The sequence below is a fragment of the Electrophorus electricus genome, chromosome 1 (assembly GCF_013358815.1).
Source record: "Electrophorus electricus isolate fEleEle1 chromosome 1, fEleEle1.pri, whole genome shotgun sequence".
Classification (NCBI taxonomy): Eukaryota; Metazoa; Chordata; class Actinopteri; order Gymnotiformes; family Gymnotidae; genus Electrophorus; species Electrophorus electricus.
Genome location: NC_049535.1, coordinates 33,460,068 through 33,477,567, shown reverse-complemented (window position 1 = coordinate 33,477,567; position 17,500 = coordinate 33,460,068). Strand labels below are relative to the sequence as shown.

General features: G+C 45.9%; 5 protein-coding genes and 1 long non-coding RNA gene across 7 annotated transcripts in view; 3 read left to right on the top strand and 3 right to left on the bottom strand.

Moving 5' to 3' along the window:
* unc119.2 (unc-119 lipid binding chaperone B homolog 2) overlaps window positions 1-220 on the bottom strand; it is a 3,126-nt gene extending 2,906 nt beyond the window's left edge. Inside the window, exon 1 of the mRNA XM_027015706.2 lies at window positions 1-220. This exon is cut by the window's left edge and continues 227 nt beyond it. Coding sequence (XP_026871507.2) covers window positions 1-29 — 29 coding nt within the window. The 5' untranslated portion in view covers window positions 30-220.
* Window positions 221-1,414: 1,194 nt separating this feature from the next.
* si:ch73-248e21.5 lies at window positions 1,415-4,239 on the top strand. Of its 2 annotated transcripts, none has more exons than XM_027015705.2 (2): window positions 1,415-1,496; window positions 1,725-4,239. In XM_027015705.2, exons 1-2 carry the CDS (start codon window positions 1,478-1,480, stop codon window positions 3,575-3,577), a joined length of 1,872 nt encoding a protein of 623 aa, XP_026871506.2. In that variant the 5' UTR covers window positions 1,415-1,477; the 3' UTR covers window positions 3,578-4,239. The 2 variants fall into 2 exon arrangements, with proteins under 2 accessions (XP_026871506.2, XP_026871505.2); XM_027015704.2 differs by lacking the exon at window positions 1,415-1,496 and adding an exon at window positions 1,519-1,597.
* A 439-nt stretch (window positions 4,240-4,678) lies between these two features.
* LOC118241861 lies at window positions 4,679-5,632 on the bottom strand. Its single transcript, XR_004776381.1, has 3 exons — window positions 5,462-5,632; window positions 5,223-5,337; window positions 4,679-4,858 (listed from the first exon to the last, which is right to left on the bottom strand). It is a non-coding gene; the product is annotated as an uncharacterized LOC118241861 (long non-coding RNA).
* Window positions 4,877-8,674, top strand: si:ch73-248e21.7 (leukosialin). The gene is made up of 2 exons (XM_027015671.2): window positions 4,877-5,015; window positions 6,114-8,674. The coding sequence occupies exon 2, from the start codon at window positions 6,516-6,518 to the stop codon at window positions 7,854-7,856; it is 1,341 nt and encodes a 446-aa protein (XP_026871472.2). The 5' UTR covers window positions 4,877-5,015; window positions 6,114-6,515; the 3' UTR covers window positions 7,857-8,674.
* Window positions 8,675-9,119: 445 nt separating this feature from the next.
* tspan4b (tetraspanin 4b) lies at window positions 9,120-14,338 on the top strand. Its single transcript, XM_027015667.2, has 8 exons — window positions 9,120-9,653; window positions 10,897-10,966; window positions 11,159-11,350; window positions 11,448-11,522; window positions 11,749-11,844; window positions 11,933-12,046; window positions 12,879-12,962; window positions 13,671-14,338. Exons 2-8 carry the CDS (start codon window positions 10,898-10,900, stop codon window positions 13,737-13,739), a joined length of 699 nt encoding a protein of 232 aa, XP_026871468.2. The 5' UTR covers window positions 9,120-9,653; window position 10,897; the 3' UTR covers window positions 13,740-14,338.
* A 222-nt stretch (window positions 14,339-14,560) lies between these two features.
* Window positions 14,561-17,500, bottom strand: part of bcl2l12 (BCL2 like 12) — a 6,644-nt gene continuing 3,704 nt past the window's right edge. Inside the window, exons 3-8 of the mRNA XM_027015665.2 lie at window positions 16,882-17,092; window positions 16,385-16,577; window positions 15,885-16,010; window positions 15,442-15,515; window positions 14,966-15,226; window positions 14,561-14,763 (exon numbers count right to left, since the gene is read on the bottom strand). Coding sequence (XP_026871466.2) covers window positions 14,725-14,763; window positions 14,966-15,226; window positions 15,442-15,515; window positions 15,885-16,010; window positions 16,385-16,577; window positions 16,882-17,092 — 904 coding nt within the window. The 3' untranslated portion in view covers window positions 14,561-14,724. The remainder of the gene's footprint in view (window positions 14,764-14,965; window positions 15,227-15,441; window positions 15,516-15,884; window positions 16,011-16,384; window positions 16,578-16,881; window positions 17,093-17,500) is intronic.

The window sequence follows — 17,500 nt, the reverse complement described above, 5'->3', positions numbered from 1 at the left end:
TCTCGCTCCTTGGCTTCTTCACCGTCCATCTCTCCTGCTCCGCACCTCCGTCGCTCTGCTCTGCTCCACCCTCTGCTCCACCTTCTGTTCCTGATCTGGCTGTGTGTCTGCAGGGTGCTGCAAAGCCCCACATCTAACCTGCTTTTCCCTCTGATTAACTTTATCTCTTGTCAGACACACACACACACACACACACACACCCATGCACACACACAAGCACACTTAAGCACGCACGCACACACACACACCCATGCACATACACACATGCACACACACAAGCACACTCATGCAGGCACGCACACACACACCCACGCACATACACATACGCACACATACAAGCACACTCATGCACGCACACACACACACACCCACGCACATACACACACGCACACATACAAGCACACTCATGCACGCACACACACACACACATGCACGCACATACACACACGCACACATACAAGCACACTCATGCACGCACGCACGCACACACACACCCACGCACATACACACACGCACACACACAAGCACACTCATGCACGCACACACATACACACACCCACGCACATACACACATGCACACACACAAGCACACTCATGCAGGCACGCACACACACACACACACCCACGCACATACACACATGCACACACACAAGCACACTCATGCAGGCACGCACACACACACACACCCACGCACATACACACAGGCACACACACAAGCACACTCATGCACGCACACACACACACACACACCCACGCACAGACACACCCACACACAAACTGTCTCTGTGGCTCAAATAGATTAAGGCTATCTCTCACCACTAATCCAAGAAAATCCCCAATTATACACAGACACATTGTCTATGGCAGCACACAAGGGACAAAATAGACACAATACTGGAGGAAGAGAAGCAGAAATGAAGGGTATGAAGAACATGTACAGTACATGGGGCTAATGGGACACGTGGAGATGCAGATGTTTAAGGGCATCATGTCTCTTGGGCGTCTAAGGCCCTTCACTGCAATGTACTCTGTCTGTTATGAAAATCCTACTTCCTCATGACAGGAAGTGGCTTTATGCAGCAGTTACCAAACCACCGAACTACGTCCTGAGCTGTTCAGATAACGCTGGGTGGCTGGGCCAGGTTCTGTAGATTGGGGCTGGAACCGAAATCTGCGAAATGTCAAACCTTCAGGAAGGGCAAGAAGAGCGTCCCCAATCGAGACGGAGATCAGCCATTCGAGAAAGCGATGAGCCGATCGAGACGGCAATGAGCTGTTATGTTAGTCAACAGGATGTGTACACCTCTCTCTTGTTCCTCTGCACTACTGATGGGTGGAAAGGGGAGGAGGCCGGCATCACTTGCATGGGCCTGTCATTTCCGCCTGCTGTGGCGTAGCGGCTTTTCCAGAAAGCCTCGGCAGGCAGCGCTGCCTGCATGAAAGAGGAAATCGTGGAGAAAGAGGAAGAGAAGAAGACATGACCAGCGCAGAAAAAGGTACCGTGAGTTCACTTTCTGCCGTTTCGCTCAAATGAAAGCCAATGTCTAACAGAATTCTGGGAGGTCTGGTCTGCTGCCGCGTGGCGTGTTCTTTCTCAGTGGGTTGGCATTATTTTGAGGCTGCTAGTCAACACAGGGCGTCGGAAGGGCGTCTGCAGTGAGGTTTTATGGTTTCATTTTTGCTGTGCTTTCATATCAGCTTGTGTGTCTCTGACAACCCTCCAGTGCACATCACGAAGATGAGTGCTGTACATCCAACGGTTGGGGTCACCCAAGTTCTGACCTTCTGTGCTGTGCTACTGACCCGACACTGCATGACCAGCGCCACAGCGGAGCCAGACACGACCGCGCCGACCCGAGACCGCGCGGACAGGACGGCGACAGGGACACATGCAGCAGAGCTCTCACACGTCCCTGGGGGAGACGACGAGCCCAGAACCCGTCCCCGCAACATCGAGAGTCTCCCGCAGGTGACTGTCTCTTCTAATCTCACACTTCTGACAACGCAAAATGGCAACAGCCCAGAAACAGGAACATGGTCTGGCACATCTAGCACAGGACACCAGACTCATGGCTTCCCCAGGCAGCACATGGCTCAGACAGGACACGAGTCAGGCATTGACCACTGGGAGACCAGAACAGGAACAGAGCCGTCCACATCAAAGACGCAACAACACGTCCAGCCCTCGTCTCAGGCGAGCTGGGGTCGGACCGAAGGAACAGCGCGACCAGGAGTGAGGCTTGGTGGATTTACGGCAGGGCACAAAGATGACGGCCTGCCAACTCCAGACTGGGGTTTTGTAAAGCGGATGGCAGGGATGAAACCCTGGGAAAGCGCAGCAGTTACGGCGCGCTCAGCATCCCACGAGACAGGCGCCGTTATCCGAACCACATCCTGGAGGCCTCAGATGCAGACGAGTGTGGGAAGGGAATCCCACGATGGGATGATGGAAACGGGTGCGACCAAAGTGCCTCTGGAGAACTCCACGGAAGACTCTGGAGTGACATGGAGAATCAAAGGAAGTCACAGCCTCACAATGGAGAAACAAGATCCATTGAACACCACCCTGAGCCATGACACAGCACCAACCCAGCCGCACAAACAGTCCGCGAGCCAAGCAACTCCTGGCAATGTTACCAGCATGGATGGGAGCGCTGACCTGAGCAGTGAGGTCACGACCAGATACAATAGCACGGCGCAGGCATTAGTGAACACAGCACAACATGAGGTTCCTTTCAGTAAAGGTCTTCTACCCACAGAGAACGTGGAGGAAACGTTTACCTCCAGTACGAGCACAAACACAATTTCAGCTACATTCCCAGAAGTCCGCACTGATCGGGAAGGTGAGGGATTCACTACAGGGAGTGTCACCATGACTCCAAGAAACATGGTGCACACCGCCACGACCACAGGCCCCAGCAGGACCCAGGCGACATACATGCATGGCCGCAGTCTGAGTGTGTGGAGGACGTCTGCGGTCAACGCATCTACTGACGCAACAGAGGTGGCCAAGAACGTGTCCACTGGAGCAAACAACACCAGACTCGAGGAGAGAGAGACTGGCTTTTGGCCTGACTGTCACACTAAGGGCTGGCCATCGGAGTCTCGGCGATCGTCTAAGCTGGTCTGTTTGCTCACGCTGTGGAGCCTGGCTGTGATTGCTTCTGTCTTCCTGGGCCTCACCATATTCCTGTGCGCACGTTTGTCCGTGGTGAAGCAGAGGGCCGGGTGGAGGGGGCGAGGGAGGGGCCAGAAAAGGAACTCCACAGCCAAGGAGACGCAGAGCCTGTGGGCCGAGCCCGGCGCCTCCGCCCAGGAGAGAGTGGAATTATGGTACGCCAACGGGACCACGCTGCAGGTGGAAGTCAATGGGAGGGAGCGAGGGAGAGAGGAGAGGACGAGAAGAAAAAGTGAGAAACGGAAAGCAAGGGATAATGAGGGAGATATGTGGGCGCCGCCCAGGGTGACCATGGACGACATCACAGAGTTCTGGTACGGCAACAGAAGGGCGAGGAACACAGAGAGGCCAGCTGGACAGGGTCAACTTATGGGGATGCATCAGTACTCACAAGAGTGAGTGTGTGTGTGAGTGTGTGTGTGTGGGTGTGTGTGTGAGTGTGTGTGTGAGTGTGTGTGTGTGTGGGTGTGTGTGTGAGTGTGTGTGTGTGTGTGTGTGTGTGTGTGTGTGTGTATGGGCATCTGTTTAGATCTTTGTGGGTTATAGCAAAACATAAAATTCTTTATGTTACTTTTTTTTTTTTTTTAATGCAGATTGTATTTAAAAGAAACTTTTTCATACCTGAGAGAGACAGAAATATTTGGTGGACTGAATTTATTCCAGGCCAAACAGTTTATGTATAACTTTTTATATCTGTATAAATGTATCAGAAAATCTAGTGCTGTTGTCAGTTAGTTATTTTGGTTTGCTATAATAAATTCTATGTAAACACAAAAAATAGTGTGAATGAAAATATGTGTGACTATAAACTGCACGATTGATTTATTAATACTGAGAGACACATGAATGATCAGGCGTGCTGGCAGACAGAAGTGGATCAGGGATGTCTGTTGAACAACAGTGTGTTAAAAGAGAAAATGATTAGCAAATCTCACTAATGTTCACTAACAATTAAGAGGAACACAGTCATCCATCACAACACACGCTCTGCAGATTATCACACACAGGTGGGCTATAAAGCACACAGCAGATTACTGAGAGAGAAAGCAAACTGGTTTCACTGGTGGTGGGGGTATTACCATCACGTGCAGACAGCTGGGTGTGGACGGGTGTGGGTGTGGGCGGAGCTCCACTCCCAAGCTGCAGCCCCCGCTTGGGTGTGTGCTGCTTAGTTTGAGCATTTCCCTTTCCTCCACCAAGCTGCTTGGCCTCAACAGATATGAACTGATCTGAACTGAAATGAATTTAACTGAATTGAACTAAATTGAGCTGAAATGAACTGAATGTGGAGTCTTGTACTTCTAAATGATTTGTTGTATGTACAATTTTGACACTCAAATGTTTGGTTAAAGTACAACTGTTAAGTAAAAGTAAAAGTAAACCTCTCACAGTTATCTTACTCGACCATGTGCTGTCCTCATGTACACACACACACACACACACACACACACACACACACACGCATACTTTAGAAAACAACTATAAGCTTCTATGTTTCAAGATATCCAACTTCCCCTTTAGTTTCTCCTTTATTATTGTTTTGTTTTTTTCTCCGCGTCACACTCAGAACAGAACAGAGAGCGAGGGCCACACCAAACGCCACAGTCTGGGGCTCGTGCGTTTCTTCTGCTACCCTCCCACCTGCTGCCAGAGAGACAGTCAAACACATAGAGTGTCACACTGAAAATGAGATAGAGGGTGGGAGAGAGAGAGAGAGAGAGAGAGAGAGAGAGAGAGAGAGATAAAGAGGAAGCAAATAGTAAGAGGATCTAGACACTGGTTATACAGGCCTGACTCCAGCACGTGTATGTTGGACTACCAGCACACCAACATAAGGGTGAGTACTAGTTTTAAACTGGTTTCCTGACTCATTTATTGACAATGAATTTGAACCGCATGAACAAATAAACAAGGCATTGCCTTCACTACTGTGACTTCAGTGAAGTCCACGATGAGGTGAAGGGTTGAAGCATAAGATAATCTGGATGGCATAAGAGTGCATGCTCACGTCTGCTCACAAAGCGAGCAAACTGTAGAACTTTACCTGGGACGGCTGAAGCTTAACAAAGCGTGTGAACTGCTGGAGGGCATTAAACTGAAATCCAGTCACTCGCCGCACGAAAGGTAAAACGGAGTGGTTCCTCTCTCCTCCCTCACTACTTTGAAAGACAAATTCGAATGCAGAGATACGATGAAACGGCAGGAAACACTACAAGCTGAGCGTCTGATTTCATTTGGCAGTGGAAGCGGATGAGGCACAGGTTAGCCTCACACTCCGTATACCTTTCCAGCCTTTTTGAAGCTCTTTCGCTGACTGCCATCTGTTTTGACACTACGGCTGTGTGTTGCCCTATAACCGAAGTCTTTTATGAAACCTCAGTTCCTCATGCACATACTGTACCTGGACCTTCTTGTGCAATGTTTTTTGAGCAACTTGCTGATGTTTGATGATGGTTGTCCTCAATTTTTCTGTAATTGTAAGTAGAAAAGCTGTGCATTATTCAGAATACTGGGTATAAGTATAATATGGGTATGACGTAAACTGGGAAATTGTGAAACCTCTAAGTGTCTTCTTAAATGTACGGCTCAAATGTTTTGCTAAGGCAATGCTGTAAAGTAATAGTAAAAGTGTAGCTTTCACAGTTATCTCCATCCACCATGTACGGTTACACACACACAGACATGTACACATAGAGTAAAGGTAAACATTTCATTCAGCTTTTGTAAATACCCCAATAACGTTTAACTGCTTATTAATGTTGAACTGAAGTTTACAGTTTACAGTTGATCAAAAGGTTTGTACATTGTCCTTTGCACATTGAAATTAAACGTGTTATTTACACTGTGGTTCTCTTAATATTGCTTAGTGACTAATCATCTCTCCCTTCTCATTTTCCCTCTGTTTGTGTGTGTTATTTTCAATGCTTCACCACAGCTGCACTAAAAAGAAAGAGCGAGCGAGAAAGAGTGTGGGAGAAAGAGCGAGCGAGAGAGAGTGTGGGAAAAAGCGCGAGCGAGAGAGAGTGTGGGAGAAAGAGGAAGAGAAAGGCTGGGTCTTTCCGGCTTAGATTAAAGCAAGTTAACACCCCAAGAGCAGCGGCATTTGCAAGCCCCAGGGAGGAACTGTAAACCGAGCACGTGTAGAGAAATACTGATGACTCTTCGTAAGGACTGCACGTGTCTAATGGTCTGCTGAACTTCAGCAAAGAAGGCCTTGCACTCCTCCAAGTAGCGCCCGAGGTTTATCACACCTCCCTGCACGCCCCGCCAGTGCCCTGACCCCGCCCCAGCACGCTGACCGTGAGGTGTCAGCGTGAGCGCAGGCTTCTACAGGGACATGATGTGTGGCCCGCACTTTGTTCTGAGCACTCTGCTGCTCTCGCTGTTCCTGAGCACAGCTGAAACAGAGGAGTTTCGTGCTGTCAGCGAGATGCCATCGAGCAGGGGGCTTCTCATATCCCAGAGTGTTGGGGTTATGACAATCTCAGCTGGGAGGGATGTGGAGTTGCTATCCTCAGGTGAAAGCACTAGCACTAAGGAGTCAACCCTGACCTCTGCTGTCAACAGAATAACCGTCACGGGGCTCCTCGGCACAAGCACGTCTGGGCTGGGATCGGCCAAACCCATGCCAGAGGACAGCACCATGACAACAGAGGCCATTTCCATGACAACCAGTGCTGCAGAAACCACGCTGATGCTGACAGGTGCCCCAACGTATGCTGTCGTGACTTCCCAGACTTCAACAGCCGTGGTGACGGAGGCAGGGACCAACGCGAAGACGTCCAAAATGACCCATGAGCTTGCTGATTCAAAGCTGACGACTTCACCACAACAAGAGAACAATGGTGGAGTAACGGACGCTCTTAGCAGTACTGCAGAATCCTTACGCAGCTCTTCAAAACCACCAACCCCGGCTCTGACGACAGCAACAACCACTGCCCTGACCACCGCGGCCATGAAACCATCGGAGGCTGTTTCTACGCCCTTACTTCCCATTGGGAAGACTGCACCCGGAGTCAAGACCACCTCTGAAACGACCCAGAAGCGAACTGGGACGCTCCAGGCCCCTACCCACGCTAGTGAGACCACATTCGCTGCCATTGATACAATTCCAGGTTTGAATGTCCAATCGGACAAAAAAGACAAAGATGCAGGTTCTGGTTGGCTAATTGTTGCTGTCGGTGCTGCAGTGGTGTCTGTTCTTGTCGTGGCTGCATTCTGCATCGTGTTCATCAAACACAGGAAGAAAATCAGCAGACGATCCGGACGCATGAACGTCTGGGGGAGGTCCCAGAAGAGAAAAGGGGCCTATGACGATGCCTGGGCGGGGCCTGCGAAGCTGGAGGGCAGAGAGAACGCGGAGTGCGACGGTCCGGAGGCGGGGCCTGGACAGGGAGCCGAGAAGAACGCAGAAGACACGGACGGGATGCTCAGCACGTTTCTGGCCTCAGGAGAAAACGGAGTGGGCTGCGATGGATCCAAGGAGGCCCGGAAGTGGGAGGAGCAAGAACCTCTGCTGTACATCGACGAGGGCGTGAAGCAGGAGGAGAAGGAACAGGAAGGGGCGGAGAAAGCGAAGCAGGAGGGACCGGAAGAGCAAGGGGGCAGACTGGGAGACACGGAAGCAAGGAAGAGCGAGTTGAACGGGGAAACTTTTTGTCTCACCACTGCCGTGTGAAAATGATGAACTGGGTCTCTCTTTGATCCATTTTATGGTATAGCTCACCTTGCTGTAGAATTCTGCTACCTACTGTATGTAAATTGATCTTACATATCATGGATTATATATAATAATTTGTGCTGCTGTGTTAGTACTGCTGACAATGTAGGTTTTTAAGATAAGATAAAAAATGAAATTAGCAAAATAACAAAATATTTCTACTTTGACATAAATATAAACTGTATTTTATAATTAAAATATTTTATATACAAATACACACGGGGACACACAGACATTATCGATTAAATATATTAAGCATACAATTGCAATTCTCAATTCTGTAAAGTAAATATTTATCTTTTTAATATCAAGAGGCTAATATCAGATTGCATAATGAAGTCACACAGCGCAATACTTCCTGTCAAATTTGACCAATCCCCTGTCACATGACGTATGTTTCAAAGACACTAAAAAGCTCTTCTATAAATCGCGACTGCCAAATGCTGTACATGTAGACGTAAATGTAAGTAGTACTTTTACTAGACAAGCGTTCTCCTTATTATGACCACAACGTGCCACTAGATGGAGCTAGTGAGTACACTGTCCATTTATGGAGAGTAATGGAGAGTGTGAGGTATAGTCATTTTGTTTAAGTCAAACCGTAATAATTGGTGTATCTACCCCAAACACATGTGGTTATATAAGATCATTTGCCTGATTATTTCAATTTTTTATTGGCCAATATAAAGACATTTGTATATTCAATATAAAGACGTGTGTGCGGGTGTGTATGTGTGTGCTTGAGAAACCAATAAAGAATGTGGAAAATTGACAAAGACAGACTGAACCAGACTCTAACATTTCAGCAGCTCAAATGAATGATGTGCCCTCTGCTGAAGACAAACACAATCCATCGAGAGAGAGAGAGAGAGAGAGAGAGAGAGAGAGAGAGAGAGAGAGAGAGAGAGGGAGAGAGAGACAGAGAGAGAGATAGAGAGGGAGAGAGAGAGAGGGAGAGAGAGAGAGAGATAGAGAGAGAGAGAGAGAGAGGGAGAGAGAGAGAGGGAGAGAGAGAGAGACAGAGAGAGAGAGAGACAGAGAGAGAGACAGAGAGAGAGAGAGGGAGAGAGAGACAGAGAGAGAGAGAGAGAGAGAGAGAGACTTAGTATGAGGAGGAGGGTCTTGGAAAAGAATGGAATCTCTTGGGACAAAAGGGGAGGAGAAAGAGAGACTAAAGGGGAGGGCTGTTACCTCCATCTGGAACTTATTGGGAACGAGAGAGAGAAACACTAAGAGAAAAACGCAAGATCAACAGCTGAGAACAAGGAGGTCAGGATAAAGGGAGACATTTCCTTTGGCCATGGAAAAGTCTTTTTTTGGCTTGGGCAGCATGGAAAGCTTTTTAGAAGGAAAGTAACATTTCTGAGGTTAAATAAAAGGGACCTGACAGAAAAATCTAATAATTAAACAAACAACCAAAAAATAAATTAAAACAATAGTTAAGAAGTCTAGCGAATAAGCAAATAAACAAATGAAAAATAAATAACTAAAGAGCCTACAAAGCAGGACAGTTCTACAGCTCATCTCACCTTCTGCGGGTTCGCTGAGACAGTGAGACGGGACTGTGGCGCAAGGGTCAAGTATCTGCAGAGACTGCAAAGTCCCACTCAGACAACCCAGCCAAGCGCCGAGGACTCTGGGGGATTTGTTCTAGACTCGCTTGTGAAATCAGTCAAAGGTGAACCAAATTCCCGACCATTCCTGAAAGGCTACTGGAACTTTTTCCGATTTCTTCTGCACCCCTCCCACCAGCAGGTAAATGTGTTTTTGTGTTTCATGCTTGAAACGGGTCATTACAGGAGAGTAAAGAATGAGTTCCAGGTGCTGATGGATGATAGAGTCTTACAGTCCTTTGTTTTCTTGAAAGTGCATAGGGAAGTGGCCTTAGGCCAGACCAGAGAGAAAAATACACATAAAGTCACTTTTATCAAAAAATGAATGCTTCAAATGGTGACGTACCTCATCGACGAAAAGGCGGCCTTTAATCGACATCATTTCGTGTAAAGCATGATTGGTAGAGCAGGAGAATGCAATCTAGAATCAAGAATCTAGAATCTAGAGTCTAAAATGCAATCTAGATCATTTACTGTTAATGAACATAACTTTTCAAGGCTGTTTCACTCTCTGTTTCACATTTGAGAATAAAATGGGCTCTGTGTGAGGGCAGCCCTTGTTTGAGTTCTCAGCAGGGTCTGGTTTATGTGTACGATCACATACCTTCAGGATCTGATCCTAATTCATACATGCATGTGGTTCCACTTAAAAATGGGCTTCTCTTACGTCGCCAAAACTACATTTCAAGAACGAGTGCTATAATATGCACTTTCTGTCCTGCCAACGAACCTCCTCTAGGACTGATGCAGTATTAATACCGGCTGAAAGAGCTTCGGTATCAGGTAAAGCTTAGTGCGGAATACGCTCAGGAGTGAGTTCAATGTTCCGGGCCTGCCAGTCCGGCCTGGATGGGAATGTTTGTGAAGTGAATGCTATCAGCAGTGCAAGGCCGGGGTGGCTACATCCTGGCAGGAAGGAGCTCTTTCCCGCTACAGAGGTCACTGAATTTCAGTGCAATGAGTGTTGAAGCTTGCATACGTGTTCAAAAGAACACAGGGAACCACAAAATAAGCCACAGACACCCAGGGAGTCACACATGCACTCACATGCATTTGTTTTTACATAAATGTAAGGACTGGTATTTAAAAGCAGTTGTCTAGGCCTAACGGCACACTAAACCCTAACTCTGTCCTCTAGAGCTAGGCCTAAAAATGTTTGGGCCTTTTAATTAAAAAAATTCTTTCATTTGCTCTGAAGCAAAACCCACTACAATTCTACGTTTGCAATCAAATGGGTGAGGTTAGTGTTCCTACTTTACTTCAGTAGTAAGTGTTTCAGTAGTAAATGTTTCAGCAGTAAGTGATTCAGCAGTAAGGGTTTCAGTAGTAAGTGATTCAGCAGCAAGGGTTTCAGTGCCCTGGGGCCTCTTTCCTGTCTGTCATAGAATGGCGGTATCGCGGGGCTGCCTGTGCTGTGTGAAGTATCTCATGTTTGTCTTCAATCTTGTCTTCTGGGTGAGTTCCTCAAAAAAGGCTCAGAGTTCTATTAAATTGCAATAAAAAATGTACCATTTCGCTAAAGAAATTTTGCAATTTCATACCCTTTTTATAATCAGTTGCTTTCTGAATCTTTATAGAGTATTTAGTATTTATTTACTTGCTCACACCTTGCTTTAATCAAATCCCTACCCTATTTTTTATCAACAGCTGGGGGGATGTGGCTTGTTTGGCGTGGGGGTGTGGCTTTCCTTCACCCAATCAAAGTTCTCCTCCCTCCCCCTGTCCTTCCCTTCCCTTTCTGCTGCCAACCTGCTGTTGGTTGCAGGGGGCGTTACCATGGTGACTGGATTCCTCGGATGCTTGGGTGCGCTGAAAGAGCAGCGTTGCCTGTTGATGACGGTGAGAAGTACACACACAGCGATCACGTCACAGGGCACAGTGCAGGGTGCACGACTGGGTTAAGACGGCTCTGTTTCTCTGTGTTTCTTCCTTTCAGTTTTTTGTCATCCTGCTACTTCTCTTCCTGATCGAAGTGACTTTGATTCTGATTTTAAGCATCTACCACAGAGAGGTTGGGACATGCATCATACTGCACTTTAAACAAAAAATACTCAAATGCTTAAATATAGATTCAGCGTTTTTTTTTTTCCCTTTTCTCTATATGAAATATAAAGGTTAAATAGTATCACTTAATAAATAAAATAATCAGCTATATGAAGGACATGAATTCATAACGTTTTCTATTATATTAAATTGTCTTTTCATTTGTACTGATGTTTTTCCTCTCTGTACCACAGCTGGACCAAAAAGCAAAAGATGGCTTGATCCAAAGCATGAAGAACTACAAGACAAACAAGCACCTGCAGGTTTCCTGGGACAACATGCAGACGATCGTAAGAGGGGTCCAGTTTCTCCCTTTAGTTTTCCACCAGCCTCAGCTTTTGAACCTGCAGTAAACCCTCGTCCGTGTTCTGCCTGCAGTTTAAGTGTTGTGGCGTGAGCAACCACACGGACTGGTACAACAACATGGGGATAGACCAGCACCCAGAGTCCTGCTGCAGACAGGACCTCGGCCGCTGCCACAGATGGGAGGAGGTTAGCCCACCTGACCTTTCACCCTTGCGCTCTCAAAATGATCAGTGATTAGCTAGCAAAAACATCAGATAGATATTTTCAATATTTATTATCATCTTATTTGTAATAAATTATAAAAGCATGTTTATAAACACAGACGGGACAATGTATAGCTGAAACTGATTTGTGCATACCTGTAAAATTTGTCAAATGTCACTTTTACCCCTCCGGACCCACATGGCAGTGATAGCTCAGTGATTAAGGGGCTTGACTTGTAGTTGGAATGTTGCTGGTTCAAGTTGCCACTGTTGGGCCCCTGAGCAAGACCCTTAACCCACAAGTGCTCAAGTTGTCATAATTGTAAGTCGCTTTGGATAAAATCATCAGCTAAATGGTTCCAAGCCCTGAATTTTGGCTTCTCAGTTTGGACCTCATTTGTGCATGGCCATTTAGTATTATATCTCTTAGGGTTTACCATGTTTCTGCTGCACACTGGGCCTTATCCAAGAACATTTTAGTATTTTTATTGTAATTTTGTCATACAGTCAGTTTGACAGTGTCACATCAGATGACAGTGTCAACATTCATAAATTCATCAGATTGTAAATGGAATTCGTGAACAGCTCTGTTGGACAAAATCCTAAATGTGACCCACGTTTTAAGAACAAATCTGGTCGCATGAGTGGTTCGTTCACCTTTTGATCGTGTTTCTGTGCTACCTGCAGTTCTGCGCACACACAGAGCTGCAGCGAATAACATCAGACTGGTTGTGCATCAGAGATGCACACATTCTCAACAACTGCTTTGTGCCATGACACTTCCCTTTGCTTGTCTCTTTCTCCCTTCATCTCAGCCATGCTATGAGAAGGCCAAGGAGTTTATCCTGAGCAACCTCACGTCTGTGCTGGGCTTTGGTGTCTGCCTTGGCATCGTACAGGTACACACTATGCCTCATCACCTCATCAGTCTTTTCATGTCTCAGCATGTCTCAGCATCAAGCAGCAAATTGCCCCAGCAGTGTTTGGGTTCCACCCAGACATGCAAAATCCTTTTTTTTTTTTAATAGTACTAATTGAATTCTGTGCACTTGTATGATAAGACGAACACCAGGAAGAATGTAAGATTAAGAACACAAGTGCACTTTCCTAATCGAGTGTGTGAATAACGTGGCATGGCGTAAGTGTGTATATTAAATGAAAAACAGGTAACACATTAAAAAGCAGCCAATAAATGTTTACATCCACAATGGAATTTAGATATAAAACCTCACCTTGTCCTGATCTATTGTGTAAATCATCACCACGTGCTGATCTATTACGTAAATCCTCACTTTTTACTGTGGAGTTCCTCCAGGCAATAGTGATGATCTTAACATTTAGCACTGTGCATCACCAGTATAACAGCCACTACTATGTGAATGGTAACACTGTGCTATGAATGTCCTGCCACCCAAATAATAGCAGTGGTCATATGAATTGATCTGATGTATGCCAATAGGTGTGTAGCATATTATATATTAAACAGAGAGAGAGAAATAGATATTCAAAACTGTAGTAAAGTACAGTTACCAGAGAAAAATCACACACACACACACACACACAGACAAATTTTGCTGGCATTGCAGTTTTGCGCTTTTCCCCTGCAGATCCTGGCCCTGGCATTCTCTATGCTGATGTACTGCCAAATCCTGCGTGCTGAAAAGTACCTGGACTGAGCAAGCACACACAGCAAACACTCGCTCTGCTTAACGGAGCCAAGCAGTGTGTGTGTGTGGAGCACGAAGATGCATGTGGGAGTTTGTGTAACGCATGGGCGACATGAAGTGTGCATGCGTGGAACATTCAGACATCTGTGTTGAACATTAAGTGTGTGTGCAATGTCTGTAACATGAAGTGTGTGTGTGTAACATGAAGAAACCGACCGTACTCTTTTAGGATATACCTGACTCTGCATCTCTGATACAATACTATTTAAGTTGGGAATTTCTAGCTAGAATTTTTATTCTTAAAACCGAATCTGAGATATGAAAACCATAAGTGCAGTCTAGCAGTTATCCTGCATATTTTGTAAGGAGGCAGAAGAGAACAAAACAAAGCCTATTCCAGTGCTGTAGTCTCACATCGCCCACTGTAGGGATGGGATGTCCCAGACTCCCCTCAGTCAGATTCAGAAGCTCCAGTTGGCAGGCTGGATGTTTAAACTTGGACTTATAGATCAAGTTACTCCATACGGTTGTTGCTTTATAATGTAGTATTTCCACGTAATTTGCTGTCTGAATTTTTTGTTAAGGTCAATAAAATTGAATTGCTGTTACACTGATGAGAAACATCCCCCCACCCCCCACCCCCCCCCAAAAAACCAAGCAACCCAATTCTTTCACCTTCTCCTGAGCACAAGGCTCTTTAGTGTAAAACGACGGCCCACTGTACTCTGTATTTTCTGGTTAATGTAATGCTGCAAAAATAAAAACACCATTTCTTTGACATAATTTATATTTTGGTATAAAAAGTTACACTTAAAAAACTGAACATATGAACATATAAAAAAAATCATAAATAAATGAGAAACAGTAAACAAAAATTCACACGCATTATCAGTAGTGTTGGTGCCCTGGATCATTATGCACTCAACTTTCACGGTCAAAGGTCGTAGTGCAAACTTGGAATGAGGTAGAGTACGTTATAACTGCAAGCATTCAGTTAGTCATACTCTTGGGCTTCCATCAGGACAATGCTCTCCTGGAAGGAAAAAAAAAGAACATTTTAGCCACTTCACTCAACTCAACACTGCCACCATCTGGTGAAGTGTGCATCTACAAATAGGTGACTAAGGTAAACAGACAAACACAAAGAGACAGCGAGGTGAAGAGAGAGCACAGATAAAAACAGAAAAAAGAGGTTTTAAAGTGAGAGAAGACGAGCGTGAGTGGCTGTTGCTTACCCATCCCCCATGGTTCTTTACCCAAGGGGCAAAGCTCTCCATGTATCGCTCGGCATAACCTTCCACGCGCTGAGTCACTCCTGTGGCCGTGACGACCCGCCGGGTCATCTCCATGGTGATTGCGACCCGTTGCAGGGTGTGGCTTTCATGAGCGGGAAGGGGTGGGTCTGCGGCTACGCTGGCACACGTGTCGAGCAGCTTGGCGAAAGACGGGTAGGAGAGGCGTGCGAGGGACTTGCGCAGGAACGGATTGGTGTTAATCTGCAAGTAGGAAATGAACCGTTAATGCCGTTAAGCACCGGACCAACATGTCTGCTGGGAGGCATGTCCCTGGGTGTGATTTTGTAGCAAGATTTTTCACAATCATTCAAGTTATTTTGCCATTGTTTTCCAACCCTAAAATGAACCGTTCGGGTGTGTGCGGAGGACTACTATGGTCCCGGTTATGCGTGGGAATGCTGGAACCTGCTGGTCACCTTCTCGTTGATGGAGTCTCCCTCCGTGGTCAACAGCTGCACAAGCTGCTGAACTACGGCCTCCTTGTTTTGTTCTGTGTACGGAGAAGCGAATGGAGTAGTTAGGAACAGGGGTCAAGAAGAGGAAGATAAACCTGTAAACCTGGCTCTTCCAGACTGCTTTTCCTCAAGCTCAGTCCCTGACAAATATCTTGTGACCAACTATATGAAATGTCTTGTAGATCTACTCATTATGTTTATACTATTGTTCCTTTCTTTTAATTTCATCTTGGTTTTTTTTTATTTACTTTCATTTCTTTCTTAATTTTTAAGCTTTAAGTGTCTTATTTTATTTAGATTAGTTCTTACATTGTGACATTATAATGTCTGTACTCCTGTACTGTATCTTTAATGTACTCATCTCTCTGTATGTAAAAACATGTGGAACCTTAAGTCTGACTCACCTATGGGCTGGACTGGCTCAGCATTCTCTTCTGGGCTTATTTTAGTGGGCAAATTCTTCTTCACACTCTTCTGAGCGATTCGGTCCAAGGTCTCAGCCACATCATCGTAGAACTCTGGCGGATGGGCTGGAAACGATCACATCGAGATGTTTACAAATGTGCTACAAAATGGGAGCTTCACTGCAGACACTGACTGTCAGAGTCTATTTATTAATGCGAATTAATAATAAAACCTACTAATAAAGCCACAAGCACCAATGAATATTTTAGCGGAACGTGCTTAGGAGTGGGTGATATGGTGATACGGTATTATCATGATATGCGTTTCTTGAGCACAACGGGCCTTACTCCTCAGAGCTGTGTAAAAACAAGTGAATGCTAAATGAATTATATCTATCATGATCATTTCTCTGAGTATCAGGATATTGGGCTTTTATCATATCGCCAATCCCTAAACTGTGCGATGCATTTTGTCATTGATCTCCGTGAGTTGAACCTACATGGTGACAGAGCAGGCTTCGCAGGTTCCAAATCCTTCGCAATGGGCAGCGTAGTTGGCCGCCAACCACGGGTGTCATCTTTCTTTGTGCTCTTCTTTTTAAATAATTCCGTTAGTTTCAGTTTGTTCTTCTTTTTCTTCTTGTCACCGAATTTCCGGTCAGACTCCTCTTCGGAAGCAGAGGACTTCTCCGCCTGTGGGAGAACACACGGAAACGTGAGCGACCTCTGCCAGATTCATAGAGAAAACAGCTGGAAAAGTGAATGGAAAAAAGGAAAAAGAAACAGTCTGAAAACCATAAAGTGAGATGCTAAATGCTAAAAGAGACTCAGTGCTAAAAATGCCATAATTCAATAAAAATATAATTAATGAATTAATGAAATAATAAGAATCTTTTTTTTCCTGTGTGTGCCGGTGTGACAGCACTAGTTATACCGTGTATGACTATGTATGTGACGAATAAACCGAACTTGAACTACCGCCCCTCCGTAGCCTCACCTTCTCCAGCTGGCCCACCCTCCGCTCCAGCGAGCCACTCTGGTCGGCAGAGCCGTCCTTCCTACTGTTCCGTGTTGTGGACGGACGCGGCTTCAGTCGTCTCTTTATCAGATTTTTAATCCCGTGCTTCTTCTCCTCTGCTGCACTGATCTGTTCATCCAGAGAGTCCCAGCCACTCTCTTCCTTTCTTTGCTTCTCCTTCAAAGACACACTGCGTGTGTGCGCGTGCATGCGAAAGAGACAGAGGTAGGGAGCAAAGCCGGTTGTAAAGCAGTGCTAATACTGCTAATACCTCTAATGACAGTAGAAACGAATGTTTTGCAGCATCCATGAACATGAAGAAGCAGAGCCATGATTAGGCCTGGATTAAGCCTCCAAGTCTAAATGATGTTCTCTAGCCTGTGCACCTGACTCAGAGGTGTTAGGGTCCCCAGGACGTACTGAGAACTAGTGGCAATCAGTTAGCACTGTTCAAGTGCAGAAGCCCAGCTCTCCTTAGCTAGGAATCAGCCCTTTGTTATCAGCTGAACCAGCATGTGGGAGACGTTTGTCTTTAATACTGTGTCCAGGTTAGACTTACTGACCAGTAAGACCTTTAAGCCCCAGGTGTCAAACAGTT